Source organism: Abramis brama (assembly GCF_963993115.1).
Source record: "Abramis brama genome assembly, chromosome: 12".
NCBI classification, from domain to species: domain Eukaryota; kingdom Metazoa; phylum Chordata; class Actinopteri; order Cypriniformes; family Leuciscidae; genus Abramis; species Abramis brama.
Window position 1 is genome coordinate 28345596 of NC_139974.1, and position 16529 is coordinate 28362124.

Below are 16529 nucleotides of genomic sequence, written 5' to 3' on the forward strand. Positions count from 1 at the left end.
TTCCACACGGAGACATGTTTAGCTGTATACTTAAAAATGTTGTATCGTATCGGCATTTCGTCCTGACGGATTCGACATTTTGTGAGCCTGAAACCGCTATTTTTTTTTTATTATTATTATTTTTTTAAACCGGGTCCCAGAGTGGATAAATTTGGAGTGGAAAATGACACCCTTGCGTTTTCTTGTGTACAGCCGATCCGTATATTTTGTGAAACGATGATGTCATCACCCCACGTGTCGAAAAATGTAGTTTTATTTTATTTATTTTATTTTACTTCTTTATTTATATTTTCTTTCTTATGCTATGATGCCTGTCTGTTGTCTGATTAAGACATTTCATATTTTGTACCAGGCTATTTATGGTGGTTTATATTGTTCAATAAAGTTCTTGGTAAAAAAAAAAAAAGAAAAAAAGAAGAAGCTACTGAGCCTATTATTATTGTATACAGCGAACCAGGTTCATGCTAATGCTCCAAGTCTTCTTCTCCATTTTTAGTGTATCTCTGTGGCAGAATTACAGCGCCACATACAGGTCTGGCATGTAGACTACATCGTTTTGAGTCGGTTTCAGTGGTTTCGTGTGTATGCAGATATTTCTTGAGACGACGCTGTGTTTACATAATTTTTTTTTTAAACGAGAGGAAAAAAGATCTGATGGGGAAAGCTTTGGCTTTGTGTGGATGTGGCCTAAATCATTGTTATGAATCCGCATTTAGCAGTGACACCTGTACGTCGCAGTTTAACCGCAATGACTGACCCAATGTTGAACCCTTTAGTCAGATAAATCCTGTTATTATAGTGAAATGAACATAAACACACTACCGCTCATCTGCTGTACTTAAAACAATAAGCAACACTGATAGATGCGGCATAGTCCGCAATACTGTGAGAATCTTTTAGACAGCTGTTAACCTCTCTTTCTGTCTCTCTTTAAAAGCCAATTTTCTGAAGGGTGTTCAGGTGTTGAAGAGCTATAGCCTGTGCATGACCCTTTGCACATGAGCTGAATGTTTATCATGCTGGTTTCTATGTTTGTGCTGAGCTACTGTCCATTTTAGCAAATGGCCAACACTTTTTTTGTGTTTGCTAAAAGACAGTCTCACATGATACACTATTTTAAATTAAGTATTTACTTATGTAGTAAAATAAGTAGTGGAATATGGGTTTTTATAATTATACATTTTTATTCATGTTATTTATTTATTATGGGTGTTAGCCATTGCACAGACTTTCTTGATCAGGGAATAAGAGAGTTCTCATGCTGTGCACAGCAGGTGCAGGATCAGGTTCAGCAGCGTTATTATTGAACTGATTTGCCTTTGTATGCGTGTTAATTGTTATCCCCGAGTTACGGCTATATTCATTTGTTTCATTGTGTCCATGGCCGCTATTAATGAGTCTTTTTGATATTTTGTCTTTGTCTTTGAAGTTTTCTTGTTCTTTGTGTTACTTGGCTGTGGGTACTTTGTCTCCAAAGAGAAAGTGTGTTGAAATGAAATTTTGAGTGCATGTAAATACACATTTACAAAAAAAAAAAACACATAAAGTAAATAAACCTATAGACCAAATAAAACAAATTGATAAAACAAAAATGACTGATAAATAAAAAACATGTTTGCTGATGTCTGTGCCAAATTAATATTATAGACTAATAATCTATACTCATAATCATTACTAAAAGTTTTCTTAATTTTTCTGAATGAAAATATCTGACATGCAACTTAATTCTATTTTATTATGTTTACTCCATATGTGTTATTTTAATTTATTTGAACTAATTTGCACTAAATTGAAAATGGAATTGAGAGAGAGAGAGCCTTCCTTATCTTAACAGATAGATAGACATGTACTCTGTGTGTGTGTTGTGGGCTGCAGATGTTCTCAGTTAATTATTTTGCTTTGCTGCAGCTGGCCTATAGCAACACATGATGTCATCTGTCCTCCCTCACGCTCACATGCAAACAAGATCCACTTCAGAGAGCTGGCCTGGCCTCTGTGTGTGTTCTCTTGTTTTTTTTATCTGGCTGTTAAGCAGGTTTAATTGCACGTCTCTGGCCAGCCGGCCTTTAACTATTCCGTCCTTCCTTCCATTCTCTTTCCTTGCTTTCTTCCCTGTTTCCTCCACTGGGGACAGTCCAGTGACCTGTGTTCTCTCGCCTACGCGGTTTCTCTCTCTTCCACCTTTTCAGGCAGTCTAAATAATAGCTGGCAAGGGCTCGTTTGCACTCTCTGGTTGTGTTCTGGGATCAGTGAGCTCTCTAGTGGTCATGGCGCTCATTACACCGAGCCAGGCGTGGAATTTCTGCTGCGCACAAGCTCTACTCAGCATCCAGCACACTCGGACATTATGCTGAGTGGGATTATCATTACAATCACATTCTGCACTCTCAGAGCCCTGCAGACGGGATGGGGCGTGCCGTAGACCACTGACGTGTTATTTCGAAAGGGGGCGGGTGTGATGACGGGGGCTACATAGACATGGCCGCAGCTGACAACATGCTACATTTGCTTACTCTACCTGCAGAGAGCATCCATCATGCCTGCCTCTGGGGCTGGAGTCTGTCGCTTTCTTTTATATTCTCCCCCTCTCCCTCCTGCTGCTTTTTTTTTTCTTTCACCGTCGACAAGGGGAAGCGATTGATGAAGGAGGTCACATTTCAGTCCCCCTTATCTTTTAATAGCCTCTCTTTGTTGTTCGGCTGCACCTGATAGGAATACAATACAGCCGATGTCTTATTTCAAAGACACTCCGCAATCTCCTCATCTGTTTGACAGCGAACCTCTGGCCCAGAGATCACCGCAGTCTGGACACTGTTCCCAAAACACTGCCTCTCATTAAGAGCGTTCAGAGATTTTAAAGAGAGAAATAAAGTGAGAGGGATGGGGAGGGTTGTAAAAGGGTGTGGCACTACATCTAAAGAGCGTGAATTTATCACAACAGGCCTCAGAAAAAATCTAAACCCTGCAATTAAATGAACTCCTTCAGACCAGGTGTGGAAATTCAAATTGTGACCAAAAGCAACTTTTTTTCTTTGTGTAGGTCTTTTTCTTTTGTTTGGTACATAACTGACCAGTAAGGCATTACCGGCAATTCAGATAGACGCAAGTACAAAAGTAGTCCTCGCCAAATGGCGTATAAATGCATATGAAAATGTTATTAAATGTCAGTAACTTTATAAGGAAGTGAAACATCTGCAGTACATTCTTTGAATTTAATTGAAAGAAGAGATAACAAAATTTATTACAAGCCATCTAACAAAGATGACTTTTGTCATCACATTTTCTTAGCTTCTAACTTTTTCTTCAGTTGATAGGTTGGATTTGTATGGAAGCTTGTTTCCACCACAGAATTTAAAATAATTAAAAAAAGATTTTTATCTCAGAATTGCGTGTTATAAAGTCGCAATTGTGTGTTATAAAGTCAGAAATGTGAAATATAAACTCACAATTCTGACTTTTTTTTCCAGAATTGCATGTTTATATCTCGCAAATCCGATTTTATAACACGCAATTGCTACTTTATATCACGCAATTCTGAGAAATAAAGTCAGTGGCGGAAACAAGCTTCCATAGCTTTGAGCCCTGCATGGGGCTTTTGGCATTGTTTGCCATGTATAAAATATGTATCACAAACATTGTGCAAAGAAAACTTTGGATACCTGACTGTGCTATGCTATTGCATTGTTTTGATTAAAGGCTTGTCGAGAACTTTAAGCCAAATGTCAAGACTCATTCTTCTTGTCCAATGAGATTCCTCTAATGTCAGGAAGCACATTGTGTTTATTTCACCTGGAGTTTTTAGCCTACTAAAACCCTCCGGCTGCATCTTCTTTTCTTGCTTCTGTGAGAACACACACATAGGAAATCAAACCCTTTCTGCCTTGCCAGAAAAATAGAGCCAAAGAAAACAATGTGAAGAGAGAAGTCGAGGCTGACTATGTTTGTAGCCTGGCATAGTCTAATTCCCATGGTGGCTGTTAAACAATGAGAGGCCGGGCGTAACCCAAGCTGCATCTGCTCTGCTGTGAAGTTTATTGGGGGCCTCAGATCAGCTGAAAGCACAGATCCTTTTATTTGGGCATTAAAGCCAAATTTGAAGAACTTTAGTGTACTGTGCTGTATAAAGCCAACTATGAATTGGTGTTTGAATGAGATTTTATGATAAACTTTACTTCTAAGGATTTTTTTGCAGCTGTTGGCACTGAATAAAAACATTCCTCTCTTTCTTCTCCCTCCATCTAGTACATTTCCCCTCCCTCTTTCCCCCCCTGCTGTTTTCTCTGTTTTGGGTTTTTTGGAGCTCTGTTGTGGTCTGTATTATTGTGTATGCAGAGACATGCACTGTGACCGTCTTAGTATGCAAATAGACGTTAGGAGCTTATTATTTGCAGTCAGGTTTGAGAATCTCAGTTCCTTAAAGTTGCATTGATCCACTTTATATAACATGATGATAACAATTTTCTTCTTCTGTTCTCTTAAGGTCTCAAAAGTAAATGGAGTCACACGGGCATCATCAGCCGGAACGCACACAGCCGGTGCCAAAAAGCAGAAAGACTTCCGTCTGCCGTCCAAAACTGTGAAGTACACAGCCACCGTGACCAAGGGCCACGTCACCTACACCAAAGCAAAACGAGAACTGGTAAAGAAAGCCAAACTCAACCACAGCAAGCACGCTGTTTCTGCTGGCCTCCGAGCTTACAGCAACAACCACCAACATCATTCTCATCATCCAACCAGCAACGGCCATGGCCGGCCTCAGCTCTCTCACTCAGGAAAAGCCCAAAGTATCAATGCAAAAACCCGCAAACAGGTGCTATTATCGAATGGGGTGCATAAGATGACTAACGGTGGCCGTCTTAACGGCAGGCTTAATGGACGCCACAGTGCCAGGGAAGAGGAGCAAGATGGCCGACAACTGCGGCAGGGACTGCGGAACTCTAAACGCAGAAGTGATGCTATTACGATCCTTGGAGCTGGAACTGAGAGTGATGAGGCTAAAACTAAGCTGCCTGTTAATGAGGTTAAGAAAGCTAAACTGCAGACTAGCCCACTGGAAACTCGCAGCAAGAAGGCCCTGAATCAGTTCAAGCTCCCCAACACTGTCACTATTGCACATAGTATCACTGAAATGGCTGCCTCCCCTACTCAGAAAACGGGTCATGCCCCTCCTCAATCTCCCCCTGCTGCTCCTGCCTCCCCAGGCATGCCCCAGAACCCCGCAACCCCTGAGCCAGCACGTCAGCGGCCCAAGCGTGCCTCTGCTGGCAAACTGATGTTCATCAGACAAGCACAGCAGAGGGCCCAAACTAACCCCGCCCTCAATCGGACCACATCCACTACCTCAGCCAGCAAGTCCTTCAAACCAGCAGAGCCCACACACACACCTCCAACACGGCCGGACAGGGAGCGTGAAAGGAGCAAGGCAGGGTGGGCGGCCCTGGGGGAGGAGGTGCCCATTTTCAAGCCCAGCTCCAGGGAGTTCCAGGACCCTTTGGTTTATCTTGACTCGGTACGGGAACGGGCCGAGTCATGTGGACTGTGCAGAGTGCTGCCACCTCCTGACTGGAGGCCAGAGTGCAAACTCAACGACGAGATGCGTTTTGTGACACAGGTTCAGCGCATCCACAAGCTGGGTCGGCGCTGGGGCCCCAATGTTCAGAAACTGGCCTGCATTAAGAAGCACCTCAAATCTCAGGGCATCTCAATGGACGAGCCGCCTCTTATAGGTGAGTCCCTTTAAAACCTTTTGAATACAGCTACTTTGTTGGTATAAGCCAGAGTTCCACAAATCTGGCCCTGGATGGCCGCAGATTTTAGTTCCATCCCTAATCAAACATACCTGAACAATTTAATCAGGGTAACTTGACAATTGCCCATTTCACCAGAACTTGTCCAGTACCATGACAAAGTTTTAAAACCACTTTGAGCCATTGCTTTGCTTCAGAATTCTGTTTGAGGATCCAGTCAGAATTTACGGATGAAATAAATGTTTAGTGAGCTTGCTAGAATGCCGCCGGTATGCTGCAATAATTCCTATGAGAGTTTTAAACGTGGTCACTGACCTTTTTTGGTGCTCACTCTCTGTCGTTTCTTAGCTCACTTTCTCCTGTCATTATGTTTCAAAAGACAAAAAGATATCACACCATTTTTCCTTCAACATATTTAGAGAATTAATGAGCTGTGAAATTAAATGAATTTTAATTCTGGAGCTGTCAATACTCATTCGGCAGCAAATGGTTCAGTGTGTCAGTTGCAGTGGTTTAGCTGAGTTATGTTTGGAAACGATACATTAACTGTTAATATACATTTCTAACATACAGTTTTTGCATTCAACATTAATAATAATTTCTTCCTGCTCTCTGTCACCCCTTCAGGTGGCTGTGAAGTAGACCTGGCTCGTTTTTCTGAGCTTGTCTGCGACATGGGTGGAATGCAGCAGGTGATGGACCTGAAAAAATGGAGCCGGCTGGCCGACCTTCTTCGCATTCCCAAATCAGCACAGGATCGTCTGGCCAAGCTCCAGGAGGCCTACCTCCAGTACCTGCTCTCTTATGACCTGCTCTCTCCCGATGAGCACTATCAACTGCTGCAGGAGGTGCTGGGAGAAAAGGAGGCTCTGGAACGCAAGCGAGGACCCCTGGAGGGCCACTCGGATAGCGGCCAGCGGTCTCTGGTTCTTCCCCGCTTCGAACCCAAGAATGGACTCACCGGCCTTAACCACCGCAACGGCTTCCACAATCACAACAAAGAGCCAGACACCCAGCGGCAGGCCGGCCGCCGCAGACTGTTTGCTCAGGAAAAGAAAGGGGGAAAAGTGGACAGTGATGAGGCAAAAGAGGAGGCAGAAGAGGAAGGTGTTCTCAGTGACCAGCACAAATGTATATACAAGGTAATAGAGGCACATACTGATAATAGCTCATCTGCAAGCTAACGTTATTGTTTCCTTTCTGAAATGGCAGTATTATGTGTCAGACTAGTTTTATTCACTTTATTCAGTCAGTCAGACTAGCAGATGTGCCATTTCCTCAGGTAATGAAGTGTTTAGAGAGAGCAGAGAGGGCTCGCCACTGAGCTGCCAGAGAATGTGCCAGAATATCAAGCCTGATGACTATGTTTGTCTGTACACTGAACACAGTGCCACACCGCTGGGGAATAGAGGAGGAAGGCTTAATATGTGATGTGTTTTGGGTTTTAATGCTGCCGATGTTGGCTCTACAGTGTGTGATGGATGTGTCTCTGTGCTGTGCTCTGCATCACAGATCTAAGCTTTACTTCAGAGCTATGTATTCTATTTTGACTTGCTAAGCTACCAGTATGAGCATCTGTTTTGTTCCTCAGACAGATTTACAGGTACAAAACACTGTAGATCTTTTACAAACTTTAGTGAGCTGTCTGTTATTTTTTAGACGTGTTCCCGAATTGAAGCAAAACTGTGGTGCTTAGAGATCTCATTCTGGCCAAAATTAGTCCCAGCAGTGTATGCATGCTTTTTTTTTCTTTTCTTTTTTTTGTACAATTATCTGTGCATTTGTTGCATTTATTAGAGTATCAAGTTAGCTTAGCAACATGCTAGCATCTGACTGCATTAAGATCGACCATGCGAAAAGCACTCTTCATGCCAACCACAAAAAAAAAGACTTAATTTCACAGTTGATTCTCAGTTGCTGCCAGAAGAGTGTTTAAATTCAGTCATTCATGAGGTTTCATTTTGGTTTGCATGCTGCTCTAGAAGGTAGCTTGCTAATGTAGAAAGTGAGGCAGCTCGTTCAAATATGGTGCAGAACTTGTGGTTTTTGTGTTTGCGTGAGGACTGGTGGTAAAAGAAAGAGAGAACTATAACTGTGAGTGGGTGGGTATCAGTGAGAGTGTCTGTTTTGTGAGAGGGCTTGTTCCCAGGCCCTCAGCTCCTGGTGAACGTGAGGCTGAGTTCTTAGCTATAGTCGATGTAAGGTGACTCCGTCTGCCTCTCTAGCCCTATAAAAATACCCCGCTGACTCTTATAGCACCCCGTCTGTCTGTCTGTGTGTTGTTGTCTGAGGTAACACTCTCTGCTGGGCAGTACTGTGAGAATGGGCCTCTTTACAGAATGGTGCCTGAATATAGGTCACAGCTCAGCTTCACACACACATAGCACTTTGTTCATCTCCAGTGCGGTACCTGGCAATTGTCTTTGTCTATAGTTATCTGTGTTGTCATGCGGTTGAAGAGTGAGTTTTTTTCTTTTTTTTTTTTTGTTTCTTTTTTTTTCTCTCAGTTGTGTGTGTAGTGCTTAAGAAGAGGAAATAGACAACTTGTAGAACAATGAATGGATAAACTGCAACTCTCAACTTGACATCTACGTATAGGAAGGAAATGAAGTACTGCCTTTAAAGTAAAGTGTCAAAAACCACATAATGTGCGTTTAGCTATATGTCCAACATATAAAGAACAGGTTTATATATACATATAAAGAACATTTGACATATATGTAATTGAATCGTAAGCTTGTTTTTGAGAGCTGCCTGGAGCGGTTACCAATTTGACCGACAGCTTGCCACAGATTATTTAGCAATTTTACTTACTCTGTACTGTTATTTATTTATCTTTTCACAGGGGAGATCGGTATCTTTGACCACCTTTTACAGAATAGCAAGAAATACTATGATGATGTGCTTCAACAAAGAGCCTGGGGCTGCTGAAGTTGAGGTACACGCATACTTCCTGTATTTTAACCATTCACCAGATAAATGTGTACAGGTTTAGTATCTTACTTTTATTACCTGTGTAAAATGTTGATTCTGATCCCCATAGGTGACAAATATCCATGCTAAAAAAAATGTAGTAGTAGTAATAATAATAATAATAATAGCTGTTCTATTACTAATTGTCTTTAAATAGCATGCACTTTCCATGTTGGATATTTTATAAGCATGTCCCATGACGGCTGTATACTTGTTTTCTGTCATATTTCCTTGTTACCGTCATCCTGCCATTTCTCTTCATCTCCATCTGTCCTGCTTTTCTTTATATAGCAAGATTACTGGCGGATAGTGGAGCAGAGGGACTGCCATATAGCAGTGCATTATGGGAAAGTGGACACAAACACACATGGAAGCGGCTTCCCTGTGGGCAAGTCTGAACCCTTCTCCAAGTAAGCGTTGCATTCATTTGAGATGAATTACAGGCATGATGGGAAGATGTATTACTGTTTATAAAAATGAGGCTACCATAATCTCTCTTTCTTTCTTTTCCTCTCTCTCTCTCTCTCGCTGTAGGCATGGATGGAACCTCACTGTCCTTCCCAATAACTCTGGATCCATTCTGCGTCATCTTGGTGCTGTGCCTGGTGAGTTCACTATTGTTGTCTGTAGCAGGAAGTACACTTCTCTCCACATCATATAAAGTTCCTTTGTTGAATAAGTCATCACCCCCCTCTCTGTCTCTCTTTCTCTTGTTCAGGGGTGACTATTCCCTGGCTGAACATCGGCATGGTCTTTTCTACCTCATGCTGGTCACAAGACCAAAACCGCCTTCCATACATTGATTACTTACACACTGGTGCTGATTGCATTTGGTAAGTTTTTTTTTTTTTTTTTTACGATACTGTGGCTACATTGACATTAAAATAATTGGAACTGAACATTTGCACCTATAAAACGGCATTGGGCTGTTAGATGATGATCATATCAACAGCAGATTAACAAACGACAAATTAATGTCTAAATAAAAATAAGTGTAGTCTTTGATTAAAAATAAAGTGCTAATGAAATAACATGGATTCTTCACAATTAAATCGTTATTTACATTATTATATTAATAATTTACATTATTACGATCTATATTATATTATTATTTTATCACATATGTTTATATTTATATATATATAAACATTTTATGTAAAAATACAGTTACATGAACAATGTATACACTGTGTCAACAATATAAACATTTTATTTTATTTTATTATATTATATACATTTTTTATATAAAAAAATTAAATAATTAATTATTATTTTAATACAAATATTTTCTATTTGTAGTAATCTAGAAAATCTGAAAATATTTCAGAATATAACAGAATACTATACAATTTGCATTTTGTTGTATACAATTGTCTTGAGTGAATTGTTAATTCTCTTGGCACTTAATTTAAACTATTTAGATACATTAAATGTAGTGTCGATTTAATATTTATATACTATTATAGTATTTATTCATAATTTATTTCGTTTATAGTTTAATTTTGAGTTCACTTCTGTTTGTTATATTATCAGCTTTCATTTTCATTAAATTTTTCTATTAAAAATTTCTATTTTCTATTTTTCTATATAGCTTTTGTTTTAATATTTTATTTCAGTTTTAGTCACTTTAGTAATTCAACTTGTTTATTTCAGTTATTGATATCTTTCAGCTTTGTCAATTATCAAAAATCATTTTAGTTTGTTAACACTGATAACATTCATATCAGTGTAAAAGTGTTATGTTCTATCAATACCTTTCCTTACTCTGCTGTATTATAATCTTCCACCTCTAGAGGGTGCTGTAGTCTGTTAAACACACCATTTATTACAGTGTGCATTCAGACTAGTGTCAGCTGTGTTTTTGTTTTTGATTTTGTTTTGTTTTTTTACATGCATGATTCAACATGATAAAGCCAAGGCCTGTTTTCATGGCAACAAAGCTGGTTTAGGAGCCAGCAGACAGGGCTGTCGCCTTAAGTCATCCAAACAAAGTTTTGCCTGTCCCATTACAGGTATTCTATTCCTGCTGAGGAAAAGACAAAGCTTGATAAAGTGGTGCATACACTGCTACAGGCCAACGGCACGCCGGGACTGGAAATGCTGGAGAAGAATGTTATGGTAAGATATTGTGAATAAAAATAACATTACCTTTTTGTGAGTCCACTGATATTGCTTATTGAATATAATGCTCTTGTACAAAGAACTTAGGAGTGTGTATTTCTCCAGATTTCTCCGGAGGTGCTTTGTCGTGAGGGGATAAAGGTCCACCGTACGGTCCAGCAGAGCGGGCAGTTCGTGGTGATCTTCCCCGGTGCGTTCGTGTCCAGGGTGTGCTGTGGCTACAGTGTGTCTGAAACTGTGCACTTTGCCACACCACAGTGGATGAACCTGGGCTACGAGGCTGCTAAGGTGAGACATTTTCACATTTTCCACTTTCACCTGCAGGACAACATATAGACGTATATTGATGTTTAGAAGACGCTCTACATGTTTGTACTTCTCTCGCAGGACCTGAAATGCAGGCACATAGCAAAACCCTTCTCTATGGAGAAGCTCCTCTACCAGATCGCCACAGCCGAGGCCAAACGTGAAAACAGACTTGTGCTTGGTACAATCTCTTCTCTTCTCAAAGATCTCAGGTGAGCACTGCAAACCCATCCTGATGTGGAAACGGTGAAGTTATGATTTTTCTGAAATTACCTATATATATTATATAAATATATTTTTATTTAGCGTGGAATGTTGCTGTTTGAGCATGAAAAAGGTCTGCAAAATTACAAAGCACAAAGTCACTCCAATGGGAGAGTTATCTGTTATCAGTAAGCACTGTTTCTGAACTCCCTGAAATGCTCAATTGTAGTCTTGAGTTTTCTTCCGGGAACGTACATATCACAATATTCCTCATTTAAATAATTCCCGCCCAAGACATGCACAAAAAAAGGGACGAGGCCTGGTTGAGTTGCATAAGTAGTTTGTTTAAACTTGCGGATATGGTAAGGGGTGTGACATTTCCGAAACATGCTCGAAGCGGCATGTTTATAGTGAATACCAATCACAAACTGGTCCAGCTGACCAGTAAGAGCACATTGCACTGTTCAGAAGGAAGGGATTCTTAGAGACAGAAACTAAACAGAACGTTACAGACAGACTGGGAAGAGAGGTGCTGCAATAATGTAACGCATAAACGCAGCATCCATATTTTCTGTCATCCTTTGGATAGCATTACATGATATGATCACGCTCTTATTCATGCAAATGTTTTAAACCATTCAAGCGCCACAAGACAAAAGAGAACACGCTGCCTGTGAACGTCCTGTCTATGTGACACACACAGAAAGACGCGCACTTCACACAGAATGTCCGTTTTGTCGACTATCCTCAGAGCAGTCTTAAATGAGTTAAATAAAGTCTTAAATGAACGTAAAGAGTCCCATGTGGGATCTGCATCTCTGTCAGCAGCGGCAGGTCTTAAAGGTGCACTAAGTAACTTTTTTACCTTAACCGAACAGCTTCGGAGTCATTGGAATAGTTATATGACTTGTTTCGGGTTGAATGGTGGTCGTCGCGCATCCCCCGAGCGCCTGTGAGCGAAAAACCACCCTTGCAACTTTGGGCCGGCGGGTCGCGTCAGGAAGTATCGCGTGATATCAGGTCTTGCGATGTAACAAATTGCTTTACGGCACTGCACACAAAGCTAGGAAAGCTTTGTCGGAGGACGAAAGAAAGGAAATGGCAGACTGACCGAGCAAGGAGTCAGACTCGAGTAAATATCGTTCTTGTTGATGGACTAGTAGACATCTTCAGAGGTTATCTGTGCCTGTTCGATGTCCGACGCTTTGTAACGCGTTCTGTCAGGAGGAGAAATAGGGATAGCTCACAGATGAAGTTATTACCGAGAGCCAGACAGACTCACGGAGGCGATTGGCATCTCACAACTTGCACTTTATTCCCCAGTCGAACTCGTGTAACTGTCTGTCACCCGTTCTAACGTCCACATCTTTACTTGATAAACAAAAGTAGGATAAGAATGAGCATCAAACTGAAATAACCCGCATATGGGTGTTCGAGGTGCACATGATACAACACAGACTGCCGACGACAGTTCAACAGGGCGCGCGCAGCTCTTAAAGGGGCCACACCTTATTTCCACTCGTTACAGCTTCCATCCTATTGAACAGGTACCGGTATAGAGGGCGGAAGGGATCAGGCCGTGAGTGCAGAGACAGCTCTGCGCGAGTGCTATTTACGACAGTAACGTTAAATACAAGTACTCCACAGCAACTCTAGGGGTCGCTGTTTGACAAAAACGGAAAGCTGCCTAGTGTGCCTTTAAAGTGACAGCAGCCACTAATTATGTCAGTAAATTATTATCTGATATTAAAAAATTACTCGCTGTTATTAACTAAATAACTTTTGTAGCTTTGATAAGGATTATATTTCATTTATTTAATAATTCATGCAGTGCAGACTGTTTAATAACTTTATTCAATTTCTTATGTCCTACCTTTATTCAATTTCTTATGTCCTACCTGTTAGACCGGTAGGAATGGCACAGGTAAATATGACATTTATTATGGGTTTATGTGAAGATCACATGAAGTTCACTTAAATTAAAAGTTGTTATATTTTTGAAGCATTTTCATGAGACATCAGTAGCTGTATTAGTTTCAGTGATACTGGCCTTCATTCATAAAAAGATGCCATTAAACAAGTATTTAAAATATACTGTCTTTATGTTGTCTCTACATTAATTTGGGGATTAACTGTAAAATTATTACATTACATGTATATAAAAAACTTTTTTTTGTAATTGATTGACAGCTTATATATCATTCATATATATCATTCATCATTCAAGCATGAAAGCCTATTCTAGTAGACTCCAAAATCCAAAATCAAGACTTTGTAAAAGGGCATAATATGGCCTCTTTAAACATTATAGCCAATGGCAAAGCAGTTGTGAAGAGTGTGCTGCTGTCCTACAGGAACATAGAGATGAAGCAAAGGCAGGAGCTGTATGAAGCAGGGCTGCTTTCCTCCGCACGCTACTGCACTCACGACAACAACCAATCGCCTGCTGACACCAGGAAGAAACCACGCAAGTGGCTGGCGCTGGAGTCATCCGAGAGACGCTGCCAAACGTGCCAGCACCTCTGCTACTTATCTATGGTGAGATTCAGTTAAGATTATATTGGACTGTAGAGCTCAGTGTAGTTTATACTCTATACCAACAAACTAAGGCTCTGTCCTAAATTTGAATGTTTGTTTTGTGTTCTAAAAGTTGAAACCATCCCAAACTCCCAAATTAGTCCATATAAGCCCAAAAACAGTTCTATCATAGTATACTGTATCATCTTGGCACATTTGACTTGGGATTTGGGATGCACTAATTCATTTCTCATATGCCATTTAGAATCAATAGTATGCTTATTGGGTCATAGTGTAAAAACTATACTGTACTTTAGCAGTCAGTACAGTCTATACTATAATAATATTAAGGTCCTGTCCCAAATGGCTCCCTAAACACTCACGGTCTTCGTACGATCTGCACTTTCGTGACGTAACGCCGCTTTGACTGTCGGGAAGACACCTAAAATGACAAATAGGACACCCTACGGTCTCATGACTCTCAACGGACACCCGCACTCGGCAGCCGTTGCAAGTCCACAAGACCGAAACTGCGTGTGAAGTGTGCCATTTGGGACAGGGCCCAATAGGGCCAGGCACTAATGTTAACATTTTTCACAAATTTTAATTTAAAAAGACGAAACAAACTTTAAAATGAGCTAAAACATCTCAAATGCAATATAAAGATTACATTTTATTTCTTATTTTAATTTGTTCCCTCTACAACTTTCATTTTGGTTCTCAAGGTCTTGGAAAAACCTGGTTATACAGTATAGGGACATTTCAAAAGTGTGAACCATGTAAATGAATAAAACCTTCTAAAGGCATGGGCATTTTTAAAATGTATGTAGATTTGTTCAGTTAGACGGTTTGTTGAGCTCTTAAAATATTTTATAGAGTAGAATTTGCTCAAATTAAAATGAGCAGTTTTGTCATTAATAGCAGAAATATTTTGAGGTCCCTTTTAATGTTGTCTTTGACAATGGGGGGGGCCTTGGAGTCAAAAGGGTTAAGAACCCCTGGTCCACAATTCATATGCTATATTAACCATTTAAATATATACTGTAGTGCTCTATAATATTCTTTTTTCTTAGTAGACTGTAAAACGCTATTTTAATTGTCATAGTAGTATATTTGTCAATGTGCTTTATATATTTTTAGTAGAATTTTTCATTGTTACTGTGTTGTCAGACAGTTCTAGTTCTGATAATACACTCTCAGTCTTCACTAACACATGAATTACTGAGCGTTTAAAATGAGTTATGATCTTAATGTAGCTAATGGTTGTTGTTAATGCTGCAGGTGGTGCAGGAGAATGAAAATGTTGTTTTCTGTCTGGAGTGTGCGCTGCACTATGTGGAGAGAAACAAAAGCTGCCGCGGCCTCAAGATGATGTACCGCTACGATGAGGTAAGACACATGACCAGAAGCACACCTGCAGGGGGCGCTGTTGTGATGCTTTTGCTTGGAGGACCCTCAAGGGTTCAACAACCCTTCTAACTGTACAGTTGATGTCCCTTCATAAATTGTTGTGCTCTGGCAAATGCCAGCAACAAGCGCTTGGGGAAACATTACCACAAATCTGAATGCAAATGAGCTTCTGTGGATTCAGTGTTCTGTTACAGTTTTTATTTAATCACTGTGCCTCAATTTTGAAATTTGATTTGTTTTCTCCTCAAAATAATACGCTTAGATCTCTGAACAATAAGTTTCTTGCTCACACCAGATTTGAATTTCCTATTAATTTAGGCAAAATGCATGCACTTCAAAATGCATGATCCATTCACACTCGAATCTGATATCGGCCACATTTAAAGAAACAATACATCAGCAATAAACCAGGATTGAGCACTCAGGCTTGCAGTGTTTTTCACCATGGTCTCTCTTTGTGTTTGTGTCCTGTGCGGTCCCTCAGGAGCAGATCAACAGTTTGGTGAATCAGGTGTGTGGTAAAGCCGTGGTGAGAAGCGTGGCGGATGGCTGTAACGGCTCCGGCCCCACCAAACCGCCAGGCAAACGCGGCCCCCGCAAGAGAGCCACTGTGGAGCTGTCCTTGACCCACCTGTCCAAAAGTTCCGCCGCTGCCGTCTCGTGAGAAACGCCACCCGGTTGCCTACTTCAAACAATCCATTTTCCCTCTCTTCATTTCGTTTCTGTCTTTTATCACCCTCATAGCAGGGCAGAGTTTCCTGTGTTGAAAGCAGGCTGCCTTTTTTTGCACTAGCGCACTAGTTTTTATTCACCAGATGTTTGATAGCATTAAGAGACATGGTCCCAGGTGTGCATTTCACTGACAGGTGTGAGTATGATGTCATCTTTTCTGCCTGGACCCTCTTCCCCCTCACCTTCGGCCCCATTGACTGCACACATGCTCCTCCTGAACTGTGAACCTTGGGACAAATGGGTGCTTCTCTCCTCAATTTTCCTGGCCCCTTTCCTTTGAATGTTGGTGCTTGATGGAGCTGCCCAAGAATGTTTTTTGTTTTGTTTTGTTTTGTTTTTTGTTTGCTTTTTGTTTTGTTTTGTTTTCTGTTTTGTTTGTTTTTGTTTTGTGTTTGTTTTTGTTGTGTGTTTTGTTTTGTTTTGTTTTATGACATTTGTTTTGATTTCAATTCATTTACTCCCCATGCAGCTCCTCTGCGGAAGACGCAGCTCTAAAGATGGTAAACACTTGAAATTTGT

General features: G+C 40.6%; 1 protein-coding gene across 1 annotated transcript in view; it reads left to right on the plus strand.

Annotated features, from left to right (window-relative positions):
* jarid2b (jumonji and AT-rich interaction domain containing 2b) overlaps positions 1–16008 on the plus strand; it is a 103544-nt gene extending 87536 nt beyond the window's left edge. The window contains exons 7-18 of the mRNA XM_084130065.1: positions 4481–5726; positions 6375–6889; positions 8593–8685; positions 9012–9130; positions 9255–9325; positions 9439–9553; positions 10733–10838; positions 10947–11129; positions 11229–11359; positions 13706–13889; positions 15150–15257; positions 15763–16008. Coding sequence (XP_083986191.1) covers positions 4481–5726; positions 6375–6889; positions 8593–8685; positions 9012–9130; positions 9255–9325; positions 9439–9553; positions 10733–10838; positions 10947–11129; positions 11229–11359; positions 13706–13889; positions 15150–15257; positions 15763–15942 — 3051 coding nt within the window. The 3' untranslated portion in view covers positions 15943–16008. The remainder of the gene's footprint in view (positions 1–4480; positions 5727–6374; positions 6890–8592; positions 8686–9011; positions 9131–9254; positions 9326–9438; positions 9554–10732; positions 10839–10946; positions 11130–11228; positions 11360–13705; positions 13890–15149; positions 15258–15762) is intronic.
* Positions 16009–16529: the final 521 nt, after the last annotated feature.